General features: G+C 27.7%; 2 protein-coding genes across 2 annotated transcripts; both read right to left on the reverse strand.

Moving 5' to 3' along the window:
* Positions 1-281: 281 nt before the first annotated feature.
* On the reverse strand, positions 282-3,203 carry LOC136085761 (uncharacterized). The gene is made up of 2 exons (XM_065807177.1): positions 811-3,203; positions 282-465 (listed from the first exon to the last, which is right to left on the reverse strand). The coding sequence occupies exon 1, from the start codon at positions 3,040-3,042 to the stop codon at positions 2,398-2,400; it is 645 nt and encodes a 214-aa protein (XP_065663249.1). The 5' UTR covers positions 3,043-3,203; the 3' UTR covers positions 282-465; positions 811-2,397.
* A 14,966-nt stretch (positions 3,204-18,169) lies between these two features.
* Positions 18,170-21,595, reverse strand: LOC100211654 (uncharacterized). The gene is made up of 5 exons (XM_065807178.1): positions 21,315-21,595; positions 20,650-21,231; positions 19,167-20,039; positions 18,935-19,069; positions 18,170-18,412 (listed from the first exon to the last, which is right to left on the reverse strand). The coding sequence occupies exons 1-5, from the start codon at positions 21,507-21,509 to the stop codon at positions 18,338-18,340; spliced, it is 1,860 nt and encodes a 619-aa protein (XP_065663250.1). The 5' UTR covers positions 21,510-21,595; the 3' UTR covers positions 18,170-18,337.
* Positions 21,596-21,815: the final 220 nt, after the last annotated feature.

The following is a 21,815-nucleotide window of genomic DNA, read 5'->3' on the forward strand; positions in this document are numbered from 1 at the left end:
ATAGTATAAAAGTTGTCAATACTAGACAAATGAAAGTCCGAATGCTTCTATGATAATTTTTAAAATTCTTATAATTTAAAAATTAATTAAATAGTAATTTAAAATTAATCATCGAAGCTTTCAGAGAGGCTTAACTTAATCTGGTATTTGCTACTTTATCCCATTTGGTATTCAAAACATGCAGCATTTTTGATCTTTTACATGTGATGTTTTCCACCTATAACCTATGTGGAATTTACCTTAAACTATTATGACGAAATTTTATAAAATTAAAAAACGAGTTGCAAAATGAATTTATTTTAAAATAAATGCTATTAATCAATACATAAAAAATGAATATTAAAAATATTATTTTTTTTCTTTTGCGATTTACACGCCGTTTTTTTGTCGATTGAATTAATTAAATCGCTTCGGCGTTCATAATGCCAAAGATTTTAGTATCTTCTAACTTTCTTCAAACATTTTCTAAAAAAAAAATATAAATACAAATATATATATATATAAATATATATATGTATATATATATATATATATATATATATATATATATATATATATATATATAATATATATATACATATATATATATATATATATATATATATATATATATATATATATATATATATATATATATATATATATATATATATATATATATATATATATATATATATATAGAGGAGAGAGAGAGAGAGAGAAATTTTAATAAGGAACCATATTAGTCGAGCAATTTTAATTATTAGCCAGGTTGAAGTCATTAATGACTACATTATTTCACAAAAAATTATTTCCTAATTTATTACTTACAATGACTAACGTATTATGGGTAATTAAACACATATTATGCGTAAGGAGCTTGAACCCATGAGGAGAATCCTGAAAAAAAGTGATCAACTAGGATAAGTAGTTAAACAGAAAAACAAAAACAAAAATGTAAAAACCTACTTTTTCAATGATGTAGACGTTGGGTGCAATAGCCACTGGATGCAAAAGTATCTTTACTTTTTCATCACACACACGGCCTTCTATAATAACAGGCCTTGACATCGCGCAAAATGCCGTAAAAACTGAAGGCCGATTAAACTTTCACTTTTACTTATATTGATATATTTTTATATTAGGTAGGGTGTAATAACAGTCTATGTTTTCTAATAGTAATCTCTAGTAAAGACGGAAATATAAAAAGAAACCAAAAAATTGTTAAAAGATAATCATATTTTTCGTATTTCAAATTTTATTAAGAATATTTATGTAATATTAAATAGTATCAATAACAAGCAGAACAATAACAAAGTATATATATTAGAAAGATAACTGTATTTTCAATTTTTTTTTGCTAAAAATGGTAACAATAAAAATCACCAACAATAAAAAACACCAACAAGAGTTGATTCAAGCAAAAAAAAGTTTTATCAATATATCTCAACAGGGTAAATATTTACAAATATTATCCAGAAGTTCTTTTTCATCAGTAGAAATATCTCTAAAACACATGTCACAAGTATGACCATCGATACCATCAACAGGAATGTCAAGTTGTAATATCAATTTAGTATGTTGAATATTAATTTTTTCAATTACAGATTTAGCGTTTGTAAAGTAAGTACCTCCAGATCCCTGTCGAAGCTTAGAAGCTTTTTCAAGTGGATCTGTTGAAAACCAACCTAATAAGGCATACTTTGCTCCATTACTCAACAAAGTTTCTACGAGATCAATAAAGCCATAACATGAATGCGCTATTGCATTGCTAGTATCTAGCGTAAGCTGTTTTTCACGCTTACCTGTAGGTTCCATAAAATTTGACAGTTCAGCAATATCTCGTAGCAGTTGTAACTGTTGATCACCAACTGAGTGGATTTCTCCGCATAATTCATTTCTAAACGGAATGCCAGCACCAGGTGCTTTGACATTAACAACATTTGAAAAAAAATTATTTTTTCAATAAATACAGCAGTACCTTCAAATGCTTTATTTTCAATCTCTGGATACGTTCTTAATGCAGCTACTGTTTCTTCACAAAAAACAGACAAACAAAACTTTACAGATTGTCTCTCTATTGGTTTTGGATAAACTGATTTAGCTGTAAGTTTAGAGAGTTTAAAAAGACTATTACACTCAGTTTTATATAAAGTTTCTAAATCACTCCACTTAGCCAAAGCCAGTTCTTTATTGTTCAAAAATTGAAGTTCGCCAGTCTTTTTTGTCAATCAATTGCTTTGTATAGATTTTAAGAGATGCACATAATCATACAATAAATATATACCTGATGTTGTTAACTATGGTATACTATCAACTGTTTTAAACATTCCAAAAAATTTGATTTACACGATTACCATCAGTAATTATTACCAATGTCTGACTATTTTCAATATTATTTATCGTATCAACAATTTGTTAACATTGAGCAAACTGAAATTCAGAGGAAAGATTTGCAACAGGTTGAGCTCTACATATAAATTTTGGACCTCCAAAAAGACATTTAATCATAAATGATAAAATTTTAGCTAACTTTTCAGGGTAGTTTACTGCTTGACCAAACAAAGCACCTCTTTGGTAAAGTAATAAAGCTTTGACATAGACCTCATCAATTAGTAGTATGGAAGTTGTTTTCAATGGATTTGAATTCATAAAAATACTATTTATGAAACTTAGGTCCTCCATTGAGCTTATTTTTGAAGTCAATCGTGTTAAAGTCCTTATACTTGGCAACTTGTAGTCAATACACAAACAATCATATAAACTTCTTCGCATAGCAAAATACTCATATGCTCTACATATAATATCTGAAGTATATAAAACTTCACCAACATTAACTTTTCTCATAGCATTAAGGTGTTCGAATAGAATATTTGACTGAAGCGAACTTTCTTTATTTTTTAAAAATCTAGCTGCTTCAAATAAAGCTGATTTTGTTTTTATTAACTTTAATTTGTTTACAGCTAAAGATGAAATATTACAAGTTGTGCCATTATGGTTAGCTACAAATGAATAATCATTGAAAATTACTAAAATAAATAATGGAACACCAAGTTTGTACATTTTTGATTGTATGTGTAAACTTTTTTTATTAAGCTGGAAAACAATAACATCGTTATTAACACTTAACAAAGATTGAATATCGTCAAATATAAGTTCATCCTCTTTTAGAAAATCATTTAACTCATCTGGTAAAATGCTTCGAAAACCGCTTGAAGTTACAGTTTTTTAACTTTACACTCTGGTGTGGCTAAACAACTAGGCGGAATATTTTTAAAAACAGATGGTGGGTTTAAAGGTTGTTGCTTCCCACATTTGCTTTCAAAAGGTGCTTCATTTGGCCAATGAAGTTGACATACTGCTGTATAGTCTGTAACAATAAAACCAGTTCTTGGGATAGCTTCACTACATCTTTTTCTCTCCTCTAGATTCTTCGGGAATTTATAAATTGATACTTTTGTTGTAGTTGAGTATTGATATTTTTGTTGTAGTTAAAATTGATATTGTAGTTGTAGTTGTATAAGTTGATATTTTTGTTGTAGTTGAGATAGTCCGACTAGCAAAGAGATACACAGAATTTTAAAGGCATTTTAATTATTAAAAAAACTTACCGTTAGTTTGACAAATATTATTACCTTACAATGTTAACGCCTTGAACCTTACAACGTTATCGTCTTGAAGTTGCGCTATCTAATTTATAAACCAATCAAATTTTAAAGATTTATTAAAAAAGCGCGAACACAAACTTTCATCTAATGTTAAAAGATGAAAATGTAAACACAGTTTTAGGAATTGGCCTTCAGTTTAAAAACTTTGTTGTACGATGTCAAGGCCTGTTATTATAGAAGGCCGTGGTCACACATAATACAATATTTTGAAACTAGAAATAAACATCTAAATTTCTATAAGTAAATTTATTCTTTGATCATTGCCTTCATATCCTATCTTACTTTCATATCATAATCTATTATGGTATTATTTATATAACATATCACAACAATATTATTAAATTTGCGATGTTCAAATATCATATGAACATTCTCTAACATGTTCATATGATATTTGAATATAGTTCTTGAGTATATTATCTGCAAACAATTGACTGATGCAAGTTCAAATATTGTCAAAAACCAAGCATGCATGCATGAGACACTGCAGTGTCCCACAAAGAAATGCTGGTTTAAAAGTCAAATTTTCTTTATTAAAAAAAAATATTAAAATAGGGGGGAGATAGGGAGGTTTCTGTAACTTTAATAAGGCTCCAAAACTTTTAACTTTAGATATAATAAGGTTCATAAAACTTAAGGGACTTACGAAGTACATTGAGGAACAAAAACAGGATATTTACAGAAACTTTTCAATTTTTAATCTGGAGTACCACAGTGTAATTGGGAATAAAGTCTCTGGGTCCAGTATTCAAAGTAATATGATCTAAAGTAATATATAAATTAAATAAAAAAATAAAATGCTTTAAAATGGATGCAGTTATACATATAACTTCTAATAGTTAACTATATGTATAACTAGTTATACATAAAATTTATTATATAAACTTATTATTTAAGGTTTATGCTTGAACAAATTAGTACCAATTAATTCAAATTCAAGATTTAGTTCAAGTTCTTATTTGTTCATTGTTTTTTCACTATTTTATATTTTTTTTGTTCAAATTTGTTAACTAGTACTAATTCTTACTACAGTAAGAATATTTATCATTGATGAATGTGAATTTATTAGTAACTTAATTTTACTTTCAACATATTTTGACAACACCCTTACATTTTAAATGATGACAGCTTCACTTTTCTATTGATGTTAAGTTTATTACGTTTCAATAACTCAGATTGAATTTTAACTGAATTATTGTAAGCTTTGTAAAGGTTTGTTATATATCAAATGGTGTTGTAATTGAAGTAAAAAGAATATATATATATATATATATATATATATATATATATATATATATATATATATATATATATATATATATATACTATATATATATATATATATATATATATATATATATATATATATATATATATATATATATATATATATATATATATATATATATATATATATATATATATATATATATATAGTATTTAGGCTATGGAATCATCCATAAATGATGCCAGTAGATTGAGGGGCAGTGTGAGTTTAACAATAATTGACAATGGGGAGGGGATATTGAGACCAAAATAATGTCAATTAAAAAATTGAAATAAAAAAAAAAGTAAAATACTTTATTAAAAAAAAAAGTAAAACAATTTATGCTAGCTATGAGCAGGTTTTAGAGGTATTTACATTAACAATGTGGTCTAAAAATGTTTTGCTTTTGTTGCTTATAACTGTAGAGGATCATAGGAAAAACAATTTAAATTCAAAAATTAGCTTGCTTATCTGAAAGAACAATTTATGTTTGTTTTTTTTACTTTTAGTACTGTTGAGAATAAATGTATAATTGAACCAGAAAAAAATTGATGGTATATGCATTTTTTATATTATATTAACAATTCAGATATACCATCATAATATGATAACAAAAACTGACATCATTTTCAATGGGAGATGGCAAAAAATTGACTAAGTTTGATAAAGGGTGAAGGTGTTCAATAAACCGGGTCATCATCTGACATCATTATGCATAGATGACCCAATGATTTAGGTAAAATAAGTAATCAATTTGTCATATTTCTCTGTAGAAAGTGTAAGAAAAAAGCATTGTTATGCTGAGAACCTACCTATTGAGCAAGCTTTAACCACCTATTTTATAAATTTTAGAGACAGAAGTGGAAGTGCGAATCGCAAAAGAACTAATAACAATGCTCTAAATTGATTTTAACTTTGTAGACTAACATTAATATAGTATTTAAAAACAATAAATGAAGTTTACATGATTTTTATAATTTGTATTTATTTTCATTAATTATCAGTTATCAGTCTCTATTTTATAAAATGAATTAAAAAACTAGTTATTTATAGTATAATAATAATACATAAATACTAGTTTCCTAATGCTATTATCATCACAATGTTAATGGTATTCGTTTTAAAGTGAAATTTTGTGTCAATTTTATTGTTTTAATGTTATATATATATATATATATATATATATATATATATATATATATATATATATACATATACATATATATGTATATATATTATTTTTACTTTATTTACAACACCATTTGATACACAACAAACCCTTGCAAAGCTTACAATAATTCAGTTGAGATTCAATCTGAGTTATTGAAATGTAATAAATGTAACATCAATAGAAAAGTAAAGCTGTCATCATTTAAAATATAAAGGGTGTTTTAAAATAATGTTTAAAATAAAATTAAGTTACTAATAAAATCATGTTCAACAATGATAAACATTCTTACAGTAGTAAAAAATAGTACTAACTGATAAATTTGAACAAATAAATATAATATTAACAAAAACAATGAATAAATAAGAACTTTAACTTGAACTTTAACTAAATCTTGAATTTGAATTAATTGGTACTAGTTTGTTCAAGCATAACCTTAAAAAATAAGTATTTATAAAAAGTTATATGTATAACTAGTTATACATATAGTTAACTATCAGGAGATATATGTACAACTATATGCATTTTAAAGCATATTATTTTATTTAAACATTACTTTAGATCATATTACTTTGAAAACTGGACCCAGAGGCTTTATTCTCAATAGCACTGTGGTACTCCAGATTAAAAATTGAAAAGTTTCTGTAAACATCGTGTTTTTGTTCCTCAATGTACTTTGTAAGTCCCTTATGTCTTAAGGACCTTATTATATCTAAAGTTAAAAGTTTTGGAGCATAAAAAAAGTTACAGAAACCCATCTCCATCTTATTTTTTTCTTTTTTTAATAAAGAAAATTGGGAAATCTTTGACTTTCAAACCTGCATTTCTTTGTGGGACACTGTAGTGTCCCATGCATGCAAGAATGGTTTTTGACAACATTTTAACTTGCATCAGTTAACCGTTTGCAAATAATTTACTCAAGATCTATATTCAAATAACTATTATATCATAATAATACGTCTATTTGCACAAATTTTAATCTTATTTTTACAAAGAAAGATAAACATTATTCGTGGTACTTACATACTTGCTTGTCATTCACTATATTAATATAAAATATTTTCACACAATGTAAACGAAACGCAATGCAATGTCGATTTAAAAATTTTTCTTTAGTTTTTTTTTTTAATTTTTTTTTTAGTTTCCAGCTTTCAAATTAATTCCCATGCAAATTCCACAGGAAACCCACGTGGGATTTTCCATGTGTATAATTACCATATGGTTCCCACATGTAACCCATGTAACCCATGTAACCACAGTAACCCATGTGGGATTACCCACATGGGTTTAAGGTGACAAATTTCCATACGGATACCACATGGGAAAATCCGTCCCACGTAAATCCCATCAATCCCACACGGAACCCACGCGGAACCCATGTGGGACGCGGTTTTATTTTTTACTGGGTAACCCCTCATAAAACCCCTTATATAACCCCTCATATAACCTTTGCTTTTTAAAGTTTTAAAAAATTAGTCACTTTGCTTAAACTTGTGTTTAAAAAATGTACCTATTTCCTGTTCTCAAATGCTCGTGACATTTATTTTATTCATGAAATGTTAATTGAACCCGTCATTTCGAAAAGGGCACAAGTCACACTTATTTCGAATTTCACTTTTTAATGCCATTTTTTTTATTAAAGTGTTTTACATATTTACTTTGAAGGAAACACATTTTCATATACCACAAGTCAACTTTAAATGAAAATGAAAATTAGTCTGATCAAAAATGGCACAAGTTCCACCTTATGTCTTTTTCAAGTGAAACGAAGCGCAATGAAGTGACGTAATCTCACTTTATTTGTTACAAAAATGGAAAATCGTGAGCTTGCAGAAAATGCATATACCTCTAGAAAAAGAGTGTCTGGTATAAGGAATAGTGAAAATTACTAACATAAAAAAATAAAAAAAGCCAAAATTGCAGGAGAAGCTTATAAAAACCACAAAGGAAATGATGTGGCACCAAGACAGACGGGTGCTTCTTGCAGGTTAGTTTTTTGTTCTATAATATATAATATATACTGTATTTGTTCTCAAATTTTTGTTTATTTACTCATGTTTTACCACCAATGATTGGAGGTAATACATCTTTATATTTAATTATTGTAATATTACCTCAATAATTTTCTTTATTTACAGATGTAGTTCAAAATGTATGGAGCTTGTATCTGAAGATGTTATGAAAAGTACAATTCAATTTGTTAATAAATTTGATAGTAAAAATGCCCAAGACACATACTTGCAGTCATTGATTGAAAAGAAAGAAATAGAGAGAAGACGGTTTAGATCTGAATAACCTAAGAAAAAAGAATTATCCTTTATTTATCACACTAACATTGAAGGTGTGAGAATAAAAGTATGCAAGAAAGCTTTTTGCAGTGTGCATGGAATTTCTATGAAACAAGTTAGACGTTTATGCATTTGCTTAAAAAAAAAAGAGCAGCCTATGGATCACAGAGGTAAATCCCAGGGATCAAGATGCAAAGCATTACCTGGTGATACATTAACAAAAGTACGTGAGCATATCGAATCCTTTCCTGTTAAATATGCGCACTACTATAGTAAAGATGCATCATCTTATTATTTGGATAAAAAACTCAATGTGAAAATTATGCACACATTATACGAACAAAAATATCCAGATCATCCTGTTAAATATAAGTTTTATCTTAAATATTTCCAAGAAAATTTTAGTTTATCCTTTGGTAGAAAGCAAGTTGATGTTTGTGGACTGTGTGAAGAGTTAAAAATTAAACTAAAAAACTCACACCTTAATGACAATGCAAAAAGAATTTATTAATCAAATATTGAGATCCACAAAAGACAAGCAAAAAAATTTTACAAAAAAATAGAAAAAAGTTGAAACCAAGTGCAAAAATAATCCAAATGTGTATGGGATTGCATTTGATTTTATGCAAAATTTGCCACTTCCACGTATCCAGGAAATATTTTACCTGCGTCAACTATGGCTGTATGAGTTTTGCATATACGATTTTAAAACTGGTAAATCAGTCAATCAAAGCGACATATTCGAAAAAATGACAATGAAAAAAAAATATCAGATTTGAAAAAAATATAAAAATATATTCCATATTCAATAGAAGAGTATAAAAACTTCTATACAGAGATTTTTGCATGGCCAACAACTTCGACAAACAATGAATTCCAGGAAATAAGTGATGATTAACTAACAATAATTGTTTTAATGTAATAATAAATCATTACTATCTTGATAATCTTGGGATTTTTATATATAACAAAGTGTTCATTTTGAAAAAGGCATAAGTCCATAAATTTAAATTAAAGATATATGTATTATATGTTGGTTTTTTATAATAAATAAAACTCTAAAAATCTTTGTATGCTTTTTTTTTATCTACTCATATATTTAGTTTCTTTAGCACCATAGACTTTTTCTCTAAAAAACTTATTTTTGTTGATCCTGAAAAGTTTGAAAAAATGGACTTGTGTCCTTTTCGAAATGACGGGTTCAATTCTAAGTATTCTTAACATTTGTTTTAAATAAATCTTGTTTTAGTTAAAACAAATAATGCAATTATTATGAAAATCAGTAATGATTTTGAGAAATAACTAATTTAAATTAATATTTAAAAAAGTTAGGGAAGTATTTGTAACTAAGGTCGGATTTTTTCAATGCCTTAATTTTCAAAGCCCCGGAGTTATCTAAAAATGGTAAAACTGATTTGATCTCTTTTCTAATTACTTTGTAATAATATAGGTATAATGGCTTAAAAGGGAAAGCGGAATAGTATCAAAAATTAACTGATCGAAAAAATGATTAATATCGAAAAATAACTGACCGAAACCCAATTTAATGATTAAGATCGAAAATGTGATTTTCAGATTAATATCGAAAAGTTTTTATATCGAAATTCACAAATGCGGAAAAATATCGAAAACAATAAAAACGGAATAAGATCGAAAACTTATTTAATGACTAACATCGAAAAAGTGATTTTCTGAATAATGTCGAAAGCAATAAAAATGGAATAAGATCGAAAACTCATTTTAAATGATTAACATTGAAAATGTGAGTTTCTGATCACACTTTTTTTTTTTTTAATGAAAAATTATTACTAGGAAAAAATCTTAAGAAGCTTTTAATACTAAGTCACTTTTCAATAAGAAACTTATTTAAGAGTTCGATGAATATTTCCTAACTTTTCACCTAAATATCGCATTAACTTTACACGAAGTTAGTTATCTACAACGGAGAACAGCAGTTTAAATGAACAGTTTAATTTGCACGCACAATAAACAGTTTAATTGCACGTGCAAATGAAATTCAATTCAATTTTAAACTTGAAATTTAAGAAAATTTTAGGAAACTCAATATTCCAAAACGTCGTTAGAGAACTTTTCAAAAAATTATAGTGAAACTGAAGCAGAAAGAAAAAATTCAAAAGTTTTTTGGTCTGGTGATTTTGGATACACTAAAGATAAATGTTATAAAGATAAACTGCATCTTAAGTGCCGTTTTTTTACAAGAATAAACTGCAAAGCAGAGCTTTTATTCATAAAGATAAACTTCAGGTTACAACTGTTCACAGTTGCAGCTCAAGAGAAACAGATTTTGAAGTGCTGCTTGCTAAAAGTACCATGAAGAAAAAAGCAGAAGCAACATCTGAAGACCTGCGCTCAATTTTTCAAAACACTGTGAGTTTCCTGCAGTTGTTTCTGAATCTGTTATTTTTTCTCAAATTATCCCAAGCCTTCAGAAAAGGAGAAAGCTAAATGAGCCCTCGAACCCTAAATCACCAAAAGAAGCTGCTGAAGTTCTGAATGACAAAGAATATCATCGTTATGGAGACATTTTCTTGGGATCAGTTGCAAAACAGGACAACGTAGCATTGCTGTTTGGGCATATGTTAGTCATTAACAAGGCGAATTTGGCCAAAGTGTATTTAGTTGATGGAACATACAGATATTTATATGGAAGCATTTTACTTTATCAAAGAAAAAATTATCTAGGGAGCTGTCCATTAATTACGTAAACAAACTTTTAGCAATTTTTACCTTCTTCCCTCCCCCTTATAAACAATTTGTCAAATTTCCAGAGACACCCCCCACCCAGACCCCCTTTTTTTGAGTAATGAAATTAAATAAAGTAAAGTAAAATAGTTGACGTCAACTTTATTTGTTGATGTAATTAATTGACAGCCCCAAAACGAAAAAATTGATATACTAAAAACGTTAGGTAGAACACTTTTATTTACAGTTGTAAGTTATAGTCACATTTATTGTACTTCCAGCATGACACCACGCATGGAGGAAAGCAAGTGGTATCAGCTCTTGATATTTTCTGTTGAGTATTCAGCAGTGCTTGAAGATCGAATTCCAGATGAGGATCAGATGAATTTTGATCCTGATAACCCTCACCTTTGGGGCACATCTGATCCAGCTGTATGTGCTTTAATCACATCAAAATCCGAGGCTCTATATAAGCTTGTTTTTTCCAAAATAAAAGAAGTTTTAGATTTCTGTCCAGCCACCATTATGTCGGATTTTGAACGAGGAGTACAGAATGCACTAAGAACAACTTGGAGTGAAAGCTTGGTAAATGGTTGCAGGTATAAGTTAATAATTTGTTATTACTTTGTCCCAGTTTCCAAGTTATCAAAGTTGCTCATAGTTTGTTATCAATTAATGATCTCTTTTAAATTCTTATTTTTAGGTTTCATTTTAAAAATGCAATCACCAAGCAAATAGCAATTCTTGGTCTTCAGAGGGAATACCGCCACCAAATTCAAGTAAAGAAGTGGGCACGAAAAGTTATGGAACTTTGTCTCCTTCCTGCAAACAAGATCTTGGTTGCTTGGGAATCTCGAGTTATTGAGATTGCAACATTCAGTGGTGAAATCAAAAGCAAACTACTTGCTTTTAAAAGGTATTTTGAGAGGTATTGGCTCAATATACTGACCCCGCAAGGGTTCAGTATTTATGGCTTGAATCACAAAACCAACAACAATGCAGAAGGTCTCAATAGACGTCTGAAAACAAACATGGGTAATAATCGGCATAGAGGATTTTGGCAGTTTATGGAATTGCTTAATCAGCATGTAATAGTGCATACAATTCAAGAGCTTCAACAGCTTGCTTGCAATCAGCCAGTCCGCCGTGACCAACGCGACTATAGTGCAATTGAAAAAATGCGTTGTTTTGAGAAAAACCTTCGAGACGGAGTTTGGACAACTGAGAGATTTTAATCAACAGTATCATATCTTTTTCAAAACTTCAAAGCTATGTAAGATAATTTTTCAAGTTTTTGTATAACGCTTCTTATTTATCAACCTTCTTTAACCTTTTTACCAAACTAATTAACTTAACCTTATTTGATAATCTGTCTTTCAATGAAATATGGAATTGTATTTGAAGTATTTAAACAATTTTAGTGCTTTGGATGAAAACTTAATGGACGAGCTTGGTGAGAGTCTTCCTTTGCCAACTTCCACTTCAACAGAGTCACCAAAGTGCATTGTTTGCACCGTCAATGAACGAAGTGCATTGGTAATGCCTTGCAGACATTTTTTGTTTTGTCAGCCGTGCATTCAACAAGTCCATGAAAGCAACACACCTCATTCTCCCACTTCCCGAGGACCAACATCATCCATATTTGAACCTTTTCAATGATTCAGTAAAAGTTTCCCCTTTACCTACATTTTGAACACTTGAATGACACACAATTGTTCAAATTTATTAGAATAAATTTATTATATAAAAACGATATTAAATTATTTCCAATTACTCTTACTCCCCATGGGATAAAAAACGATCAATAACGTAATTTCGTTAGTTTACACAAATGCATTTTTTATCCGTTTAAATGGTATATGAAATCCAAGTGACGCAGTTACAAACGATGTTGTTTATCATCTGTCTTTCTGGTTAAAATTTTTGAGTACCCGTGTTTTAGTAACTCTGGCTTCAGAACTTGGTTATTTTTGACAAATTTAATTAATAAAACTTAATTTAATTAATAAAACTTAATTTAATTAATAAAACTTAATTTGATTAATAAAACTTAATTTAATTAATAAAACTTAATTTAATTAATAAAACTTAATTTAATTAATAAAACTTAATTTAATTAATAAAACTTAATTTAATTAATAAAACTTAATTTAATTAATAAAACTTAATTTAATTAATAAAACTTAATTTAAAACTTAATTTAATTAATAAAACTTAATTTAAATAATAAAACTTAATTTAATTAATAAAACTTAATTTAATTAATAAAACTTATTTTAATTAATAAAACTTAATTTAATTAATAAAACTTAATTTAATTAATAAAACTTATTTTAATTAATAAAACTTAATTTAATTAATAAAACTTAATTTAATTAATAAAACTTAATTTAATTATTAAAACTTTATTAAACTTAAAACAAATTTAATTTAAGAAAACTTATCAAAACTTCTAACAGCATCATTGGAGCTAATGACACTACCAGTGAAGTGAATTTTAAAAGTTATATAATAATTATGTATGCGTGATATAAAAGCCATATATACAAAAATATAATTAGGTTTATATTTCGACAATCTGAACGAGTTTTCACTAATTCATACTTTCGTCTGAAAGTTTTTTAATAAAATATTTCATGTAAATTTTTCATTCAAAAATTTGCAAGAAAAGGAAAATTAGAAATTTTGATCTTCAAACGTCGTCGGCATTAAAGAAAGATAAAATTTGACAATAATGTTGTCAATATATCATAAAGTACAATAAAAAAAACTTCCGATAACTTGAACCTCCAGGGGACCAAAAGAATAGTTCAAGTTGACAAATGTTTGAATAATTGGGAGTATAATTAATAAATAAGGGTCCAACAGAAATTCAAAATAAGTTTCAAAACATAAATTTGTATCAAGTTACTCCTCCAATTGAACAGCTTCCAGCCAGAGCGAGGGTGAGTAGGTAAAAAAAAAAGAAAAAAAGTGCCATGAGTATTTTTGCCGACTAAAAAAAATCTTCTTGGTTTTCGGTCCAAAATTGCAGACTGATCAGACTAATAGATTCAAACATGCTGATTGACTGAACAAAAACATATAAAATTATCGACTGGATGATCTTAAGTTCATTGATAAGGAGTCCTAATGCTTTTATCACAGAGCACCGCCACATGGAGAATACTATTTAATAAATTGGTTCTCCGTTTCCAACCTCAGCGGAACTGTTTTTGTGCCAAGCCAAGAATCGAATTCAAGACTTTGCGGTTTGAATCTGAATGCTTGACCACGGTTGCATAGATTTTAGTTATATATACTGCTATAGATTTACAAAAACAGTGCATGCAATAGCGAGAGCAAATAAAAACTTATGGAATAATATATAAAAGTTAGTGAAGATGACACGGTTCTTACAAAAGCTGATACATGCGGACATACAACATTAAATTAAAAATTTTATTTGGAAAACACATGAATCAGTCTATAAATAAACTTTATTTAGAAAGCTCATTAAAACAACACCCCCCACGTATGAATGAAGTTCGGACCAGAAAAGATAATTTTGTTACCTCTAATGTTTATACCGAGAGCAATTTAAAAGTAGTTACTGAAAACTGTATTTTATTTAAGGTTGCGAGATTTTAACTATCTTTGATAAATCAAATAGGTTTTAATTTATCAAAGATAAATCAAAGCCTATTTAATTTATCAAAGATAGTTAAAATTATATAGGTTTTTATTTAGTTTCCTAATTTTTTTTTTGCTGGCTCTTCTAAGTTTGACGTCATGGCTCCTGGCCCCAAATGTGAAAAATTTTTCTTCTTAGTTTAAACCTAAAAACAAATTAAAAGCAAAAATTTGCCCTAACACGCTTGTGCACACAAAGTACACAGTGACCCTCACTATTATCCGTAACCTTTCATGTTTTATATTATCTTTTTTCAGCGAAAGTACAATGCTTAGAGCACATAATGTTGATACAATTTTTTTCTATTTTTATAAAATATTCTCTCCTAGTAGTATTGCTGAATATTTTTGTGTTATCAGCACTATTATTCCGAAACACTTGTTGAAGCTCGATTATCTAATGCTGTTAGTTCTAGGCGAATGGCTTCGGGATTGAATCCCCGTGGTGTTTATCTTTTATTTTTGAAATGAGTATGTGGTCACTGCCCCTTCTATTTTCTTTTCAGTCCTTAGCTCTCATCTATGTATCACATGCTGAGGACAAAGTAAGTTTTTATTACGCAAACTAAATATAAAACAAACTGAGCAGTTGTTCAGAATGACAAACCAGTATTGATAATAACATTAAAAGTAAAGTCTAAAATTGAAAAAGATTTACAAACATAAGTTGTTAATATATTGTTTATCTGTTAACATTTACTAACCGTTTGTGAACTTTTTCCTTTTAACCTGTGATATGGAAGATGACTTCTCTACTACCTTTTATAGGTAAATTTTTAAAGAGGATAACTGGAGTCAAAAATTTGTTGAATTTATATATTAAATTGTTAATTTATTTAAAATCGTCATTCTTTATATAAAAATTTGGTAACTCACAACAAAACATCTTTTAAGTAACCAAAAGTTAATGCCACTCATCTACTGATACTGACCTAAATTATCGACACAGTTATAATCGTAACTCAAAAGACCTTTAAATAAGAAGTACTATTTCATAAATGCAAAGGAGCATACAGATTTGTATTAGATTTTTATCCTTAATGCACAATACAGCTGTTTAAAATTTAGGTTTTTATCATTTTATTTAAATTTTCCTAGATTTAACACTTTATTTGCAAGTTTTAAGATTTTATTTAAATCTGTTGTTAAAATACTTGCCTGTTTAACTGTTACATCTTCTTTGAACATAGTTTACTCAAATGGGGGAAGTCTGGACAGTTTATCGCTTATTGTTTATAGTTTAAAGTAAATCAACAAATCCATAAAATAAACTTTTTTAAAGTTATTTTTATCTTCTGATAGAAATCTATTAAATCTTTTAAAATTACTTGCATCATTGCAAAATCATGCAAGTAATTTTAAAAGATAGCCACAGTTTTACTATAAATTTTTTTAACTGAGGCAGTTTTTATTATTGACGGAATGTTCTTATTATTTAATGAATGTTCTTAACTTTTTTCGAAAAGTTCAGACTTAAGTTTTTTTAGTTCAATGCTTAGAGTATTCTGTATATTTCTGTAAATAAATTTCATTAAATATTAAACAGATATTTTGCAACATTTTGGGCCAATTTGGAGTAATAATTTTGCATATTATAATGCGTCAGTATTACCAGAATGTGTTTTCGATAAAGAAAGCAAGGGAAAATTTTTCCAAATAATTTTTAATGGTGTTATAATGTATGCTTTAAATGCATGGAAGTACACACTAAAATAATGCATTCATATTAGTATTTTAAGATTTCTACTTTATTTTTTTTAAAGCTCTTCAAAAAACAAACCAAAAAGATTCTGCATGATTCTGTAATTAAGTAAGGAAAGTGTTCAATAAGGAAAGTGTAATTAAGTAAGGAAAGTGTTCAAACATAAAAAATTAAAATTATTAATATCCAAATATAGTAGCCAATGCTAGTTACGCGGATTTGCACCATCCCCGACGATATGTAGGGCATTTTTATGACTATTACAAAACATAATGTAAAGATAATAGACAACTCTTGTAAAAAAACTTCATATAATAAACTCAATAACTTGTAATATGAAAATTTTATTAAATAGCATCTTGTAAAATACAATATAATTAGTTTTTAACATTTGGTAGCTACATATCGTAGCAGCAATGTATTAAAAATTGTGTGCACAATATTTTTTTAGTATTTACAATGCTAAACATTCTGAAACAGAATGACCAGATGACTACTTGTAATAGTAATTTTTCCATGACAATTTGAGAAAGAGTGGGTATTGCTTATAATCTTTTATTAAAAAAGATCTTTCAGCATGCTCTTCTTGCTTTATTAATCAGGGTTTTTAATTAGCTCTAATTGTTTTATTAATCAGAGTCTTTTAGCCTGCTCTACTTTAATTGTAACAAGGAGATTTGTGCCAAAAAGAAGTTTTATATCATAAAATTTTAAGAAAAAAATACTTTAAAACAAGGCTTGTTTTAAAGTACTTTCTTCATGAAACTTTTGTGCACATATAACAAATAACTTAGTTGGCATATAGTTTTCAATATTTACAAATAACTTTATCCTTTAAACTTTTTATGGTTTGTTGACATTAGCTGTAAATAAATCAATACATCTTGTTTTAAATCGTTCTATAAATAGCTAACAACACAACATTCAATATTTTTTGTTCTACTAATACAACTTTAATTTTGTATTGTATAAATTATACAACTATTTAGTATAATTACTACTCTTTAATTCACAACTGCAAAAAACTGGCCCTTCTATTTATTCTGCTTTTGTAATTTTTGAATCTATTCCTTTATTCACAATTTCGATATTATTCCGGAAAGTCGCTTTTCGATATTGTTCCTTTTTTCACAATTTCGATCTAATTCCGTTTTTTAAATTTTCGATACCATTCCTTTTTTCACAATTTCGATATTATTTGGTAAGTCCCTTTTCGATATTATTCTCTTTTGAGCTATTTCGAGATTATTTTGCTTTTCGGATTTTCGATACTATTCCATTTTTAACAACTTCAATGTATTCTTTTTTCGATATTATTCCGAAAAGTCCCTTTTCGATACTATTCCTTTTTTCACAATTTCGAGATTATTTTGTTTTTCAGATTTTCGATACTATTCCTTTTTCGATGTTATTCTCAATTTCGATGTAATTCCAGAAAGTCGCTTTTCGAGATTAATCAGTTTGACTGTTTTTAATACTGTTACTGCTAGCCGCTTAAAATATAAAAGTCAATCACGTATAAGAGTTTAAAAATTGGTGGCCCTAGGTACAATAAGCTTTTTTTAAATAGTACTTAGGGCCACCAGCTATTGTACCTAGGGCCGCGCTCTGAAAATTAGGTTTAGCTCCACAATAAAGTCTACGCGTAAAATGGTAATTTCAAAACAACGGCAAAAATAATAATAATAATAATAATATTGTTAATAATAAAAACAAATCTGCTGCCTAATCAACTAAACATTGTTATTTATCTTATAATGACAAAAATCGATTATTAAGTTACATTAAATTTTAAATTTATTTTTAATTTTTTTCCAGTTTTCCGTTTTCGATTTTGTTCATAAAACGATTTATTTTAATTTTTTATCTGAATCTTTGTACACAACATGTTTATTTACTCATTGACTGAAGGCTGGAACTCAAATCTTTCAATAACTTTTTGTGCTCAGTTAACACCAAGGCTCCCTATTATAAATAAAAATCAAAAAAGTTAAAACCAAGAAACTTTGAATTACATTTTAAAACATGACAAGATAAAATAATAAAAACTACATAATATTTACAGGTAAAAAAAATGTTTTGTAAAAAAAAATATGTTTTGCATGAAAAACAAATTTCTTTATGATGTTACTATAAAATGCGAAACGCAAAAAAACAAACAAAAATGAACAAAAAATTAAATTATTTAAAAAGAACCTAATAAAAAACCACTTTAAAGCAGTTTTAATTAGTGAGTTTAATTGTTACTCTTTCCTTACCTAAAGTTATAGTAATGTTACAAAAAGTAACTACCTGGACCACCTACCTCGTCTATATATAAGCAAGATTTTTAAAAACCACTCCCAATTTTTTTTTTGTTCATTTGTTTTTTTTTTTTTTCTTTTTCACGTTACATTTTAGTAAAAAATAAATGTAAAGTAAAAAGGTTAATGCAATAAAGTTTAACGAACAAAAGAAAAAAAACAAAATATAATATAAAAGTTTTACCTCATCAACTAAATAATCTGTTTTCATTTTTAAATCCACTTGGAATTTTTGAATAAAATCCAATTGCCTTCCTATTTTTTCAAGCATTGCTAATACCTGATTAGTGTCTTCCTCGTCTACTTGTTCATACACGACCTAGAAAAATTATTAACGAAAATTATACCAAGTGTTGTTTTGAATAAACTATAGACTGTTGTTTTGAATACAAATAAGTTTAAAAAATAAATCGTACTTCAGGAGAACACTTTTTTGCAATAGTCTTTTGAACGGTATTCCTATCTTTTTTTCTCATTTTTTTTTCAGCAATAACTAATGCTTCTGCCTGTAACATGTACGCTGTCGCTGTTGCATTTGAAAACACTCTTGAAAAGGTATTTGAAAGCAACCCAATATAAAGATTCATCAAAGTTATCGACATTAATGCGAAAAACGTACCAGTTATTATTTGAGCAACTATTTTTTCTGTTGAGCCTACTGTTCCTGAAACAGCTAATGTTGGTGCATTGTATGTATAAAGTGGCGCATAGTTAAAGTTATCTGTAACAGTCATACGTAGTAGTTCAAACATTACATCGTCAAAGTAAGTGTAAGGATATTGTGAACTCTGAAATACCTCATGTGGTCCTCCAAATACAATCCATATTGCGCATGCATATGGAATTAAAAATTCCATAAATAAAAATGCAAACTTTACCGTTTCTTCAGCAATACAACCAAACATGGCGATAAATGGACCAAGTGTTATAAAAGGACGAAAAGCAGACATAAATCTTAGCCATATTATAAATAGTATAACAGGAAATGCATAATAATGAGCTTTTAGCGTAATTAAGTATTTATTGTCCACTTCTTCAAGGCTAATCAACATAATTCGTGTTATGCTCAAAAATGCAAGTCCAACATAACAAAGCACATCAAGTATAAACCATACATCATAGAATGAACCCATTGTTTCTGATTTAATATTGACTTCTTCCTCGTTTATGACTTTTTGTTCTTGCGGCCAGCGAGGATGACAAAAGTTCATATCACGTCTTAGCTCTTGTAAACGAGAAACTTTGAAATCTTTGAAATTTCTTTTGACGATCATAAATTGAATTCTTGTCTAAAGAAATCCTGAAATTTTAAATTTTTTTATAAATGATGTATATATAGCAATGTCTTATATGCAATAAAAGAAATTTATACAGAGTTTTAGAGTTAGAATAAATCATACAAATTTTTCCAGAAGCTAATTACCCTCTGAATTACTATCGACAATTTTGAACCAATAAATATGCCGTTAAATATCTGTATATTTTTTACACTGACCTAATTGCGAGTTTTCACTTAATTGATCCAAAAAAATCAGTATACAATTTTTTAGCATAAATAAACTTGGTAAGCAAATCTATGCACCTTCATAACTCGAGCACTTTACTCTTTATATCTGAGCACTTGCACTAATATAAAGCCACCCTACGGGCATTTGTTTTAAAAAGTTACGTTCTAAATGTCTTTTTTTTTTACGTAAGAATGTTTAGAAGACGTTTAAAAGGCATTTAAAAGACATTGAGAACTAATTTTTAAAAACAAATGCCCGCTAAGCAAAAAGTGAAATACTATATCAAAAAAGATATTTGCTAAAATTTCAGTATATAATCATAAAACTATATACTTTTGAAAAAAAAGGATCGATTGTTACAAAATAAATAAACTTAAAAGTTTTTAAATACCTGAATGAAAAAGTATACAGCTAGTAGCAAGCCTAAAATCTCTAAAACAAATCTCCAGCTATTTTGATTATACGGGGTATAGAACTCCACTGGAAATATGCTTGCACTGTTTGATTCAGATGAATTGGTTGAATTGGTTGAAGTTGTGCTGGTAAAACTGTTAGAACCGGTTGAAGTTGTACTAGATAAAATAGTAAAATCGGTAGAACTTATGTTGGTTGAAACATAGTTCAATGAAGTTATACTGTCTGAGCTTGAGCGAATAAAATCAGTTGATGTTATGCTAGTTGAGCCAATAAAGTTTGTGGTTATACTCTCAGAAGTTGAATTGGTGATACCTAAATTAGTCATAGTTGGATTTGGATTTGTAGTTGCACTTTGATTTGAATTAGTTAAAGGTGAACTCACAAAGTTGTGATGAGGAAGAGTAACAGTTAGCGCTGTCCAAAGTACGGTAAACAGAAGATTTATTAAAAACATAAAAATAAAATAACGTCGACCAAATAATTGAGTTTTTTTTTGGATTAACCTTTGAATAACTGGATGCATAATTAATGTCAAATCTTTATATTTTACTATGACCTATAAAAAATTCTCAAAACCAGTTATTTATATATTTTGTAATATATTTAATAATAATTAGGATTTAATTTAATTACCCATACCTCTAAAGGCTCTCTTACAAATACCATTCGATGACTTTTTTTTAATAGCTTTCTATTCATTTTCCATTTTTTCTTTTCCAAGTAACTTAAGTAAAAAAATGTTGTTCTGGTTCCTTTATTAATTTTTTGAAACTGATCCAAAGCCTCAGCAGCGACGTCAGGTAGTTTTTCAATCAAATGTGTAAGACATGGCATCCCAGTATCATCATAAACACCTGCTGGTGCGCCATACTGCAAAAGAATTCGACAAGACTCCTCACGTCCTATATGTATTAATATGCATGACTATATATATATATATATATATATATATATATATATATATATATATATATATATATATATATAATATATATATATTATATATGTATATGTATAATATATATATTATATATATAATATATAATATATATATATGTGTCATACATATAATATATAATATATATATATATATATGTGTCAACTCAAATAAATTTTTTTTTACTTTTTTACATTTTCGCT

Source organism: Hydra vulgaris, chromosome 10 (genome assembly GCF_038396675.1).
Source record: "Hydra vulgaris chromosome 10, alternate assembly HydraT2T_AEP".
NCBI classification, from domain to species: Eukaryota; Metazoa; Cnidaria; class Hydrozoa; order Anthoathecata; family Hydridae; genus Hydra; species Hydra vulgaris.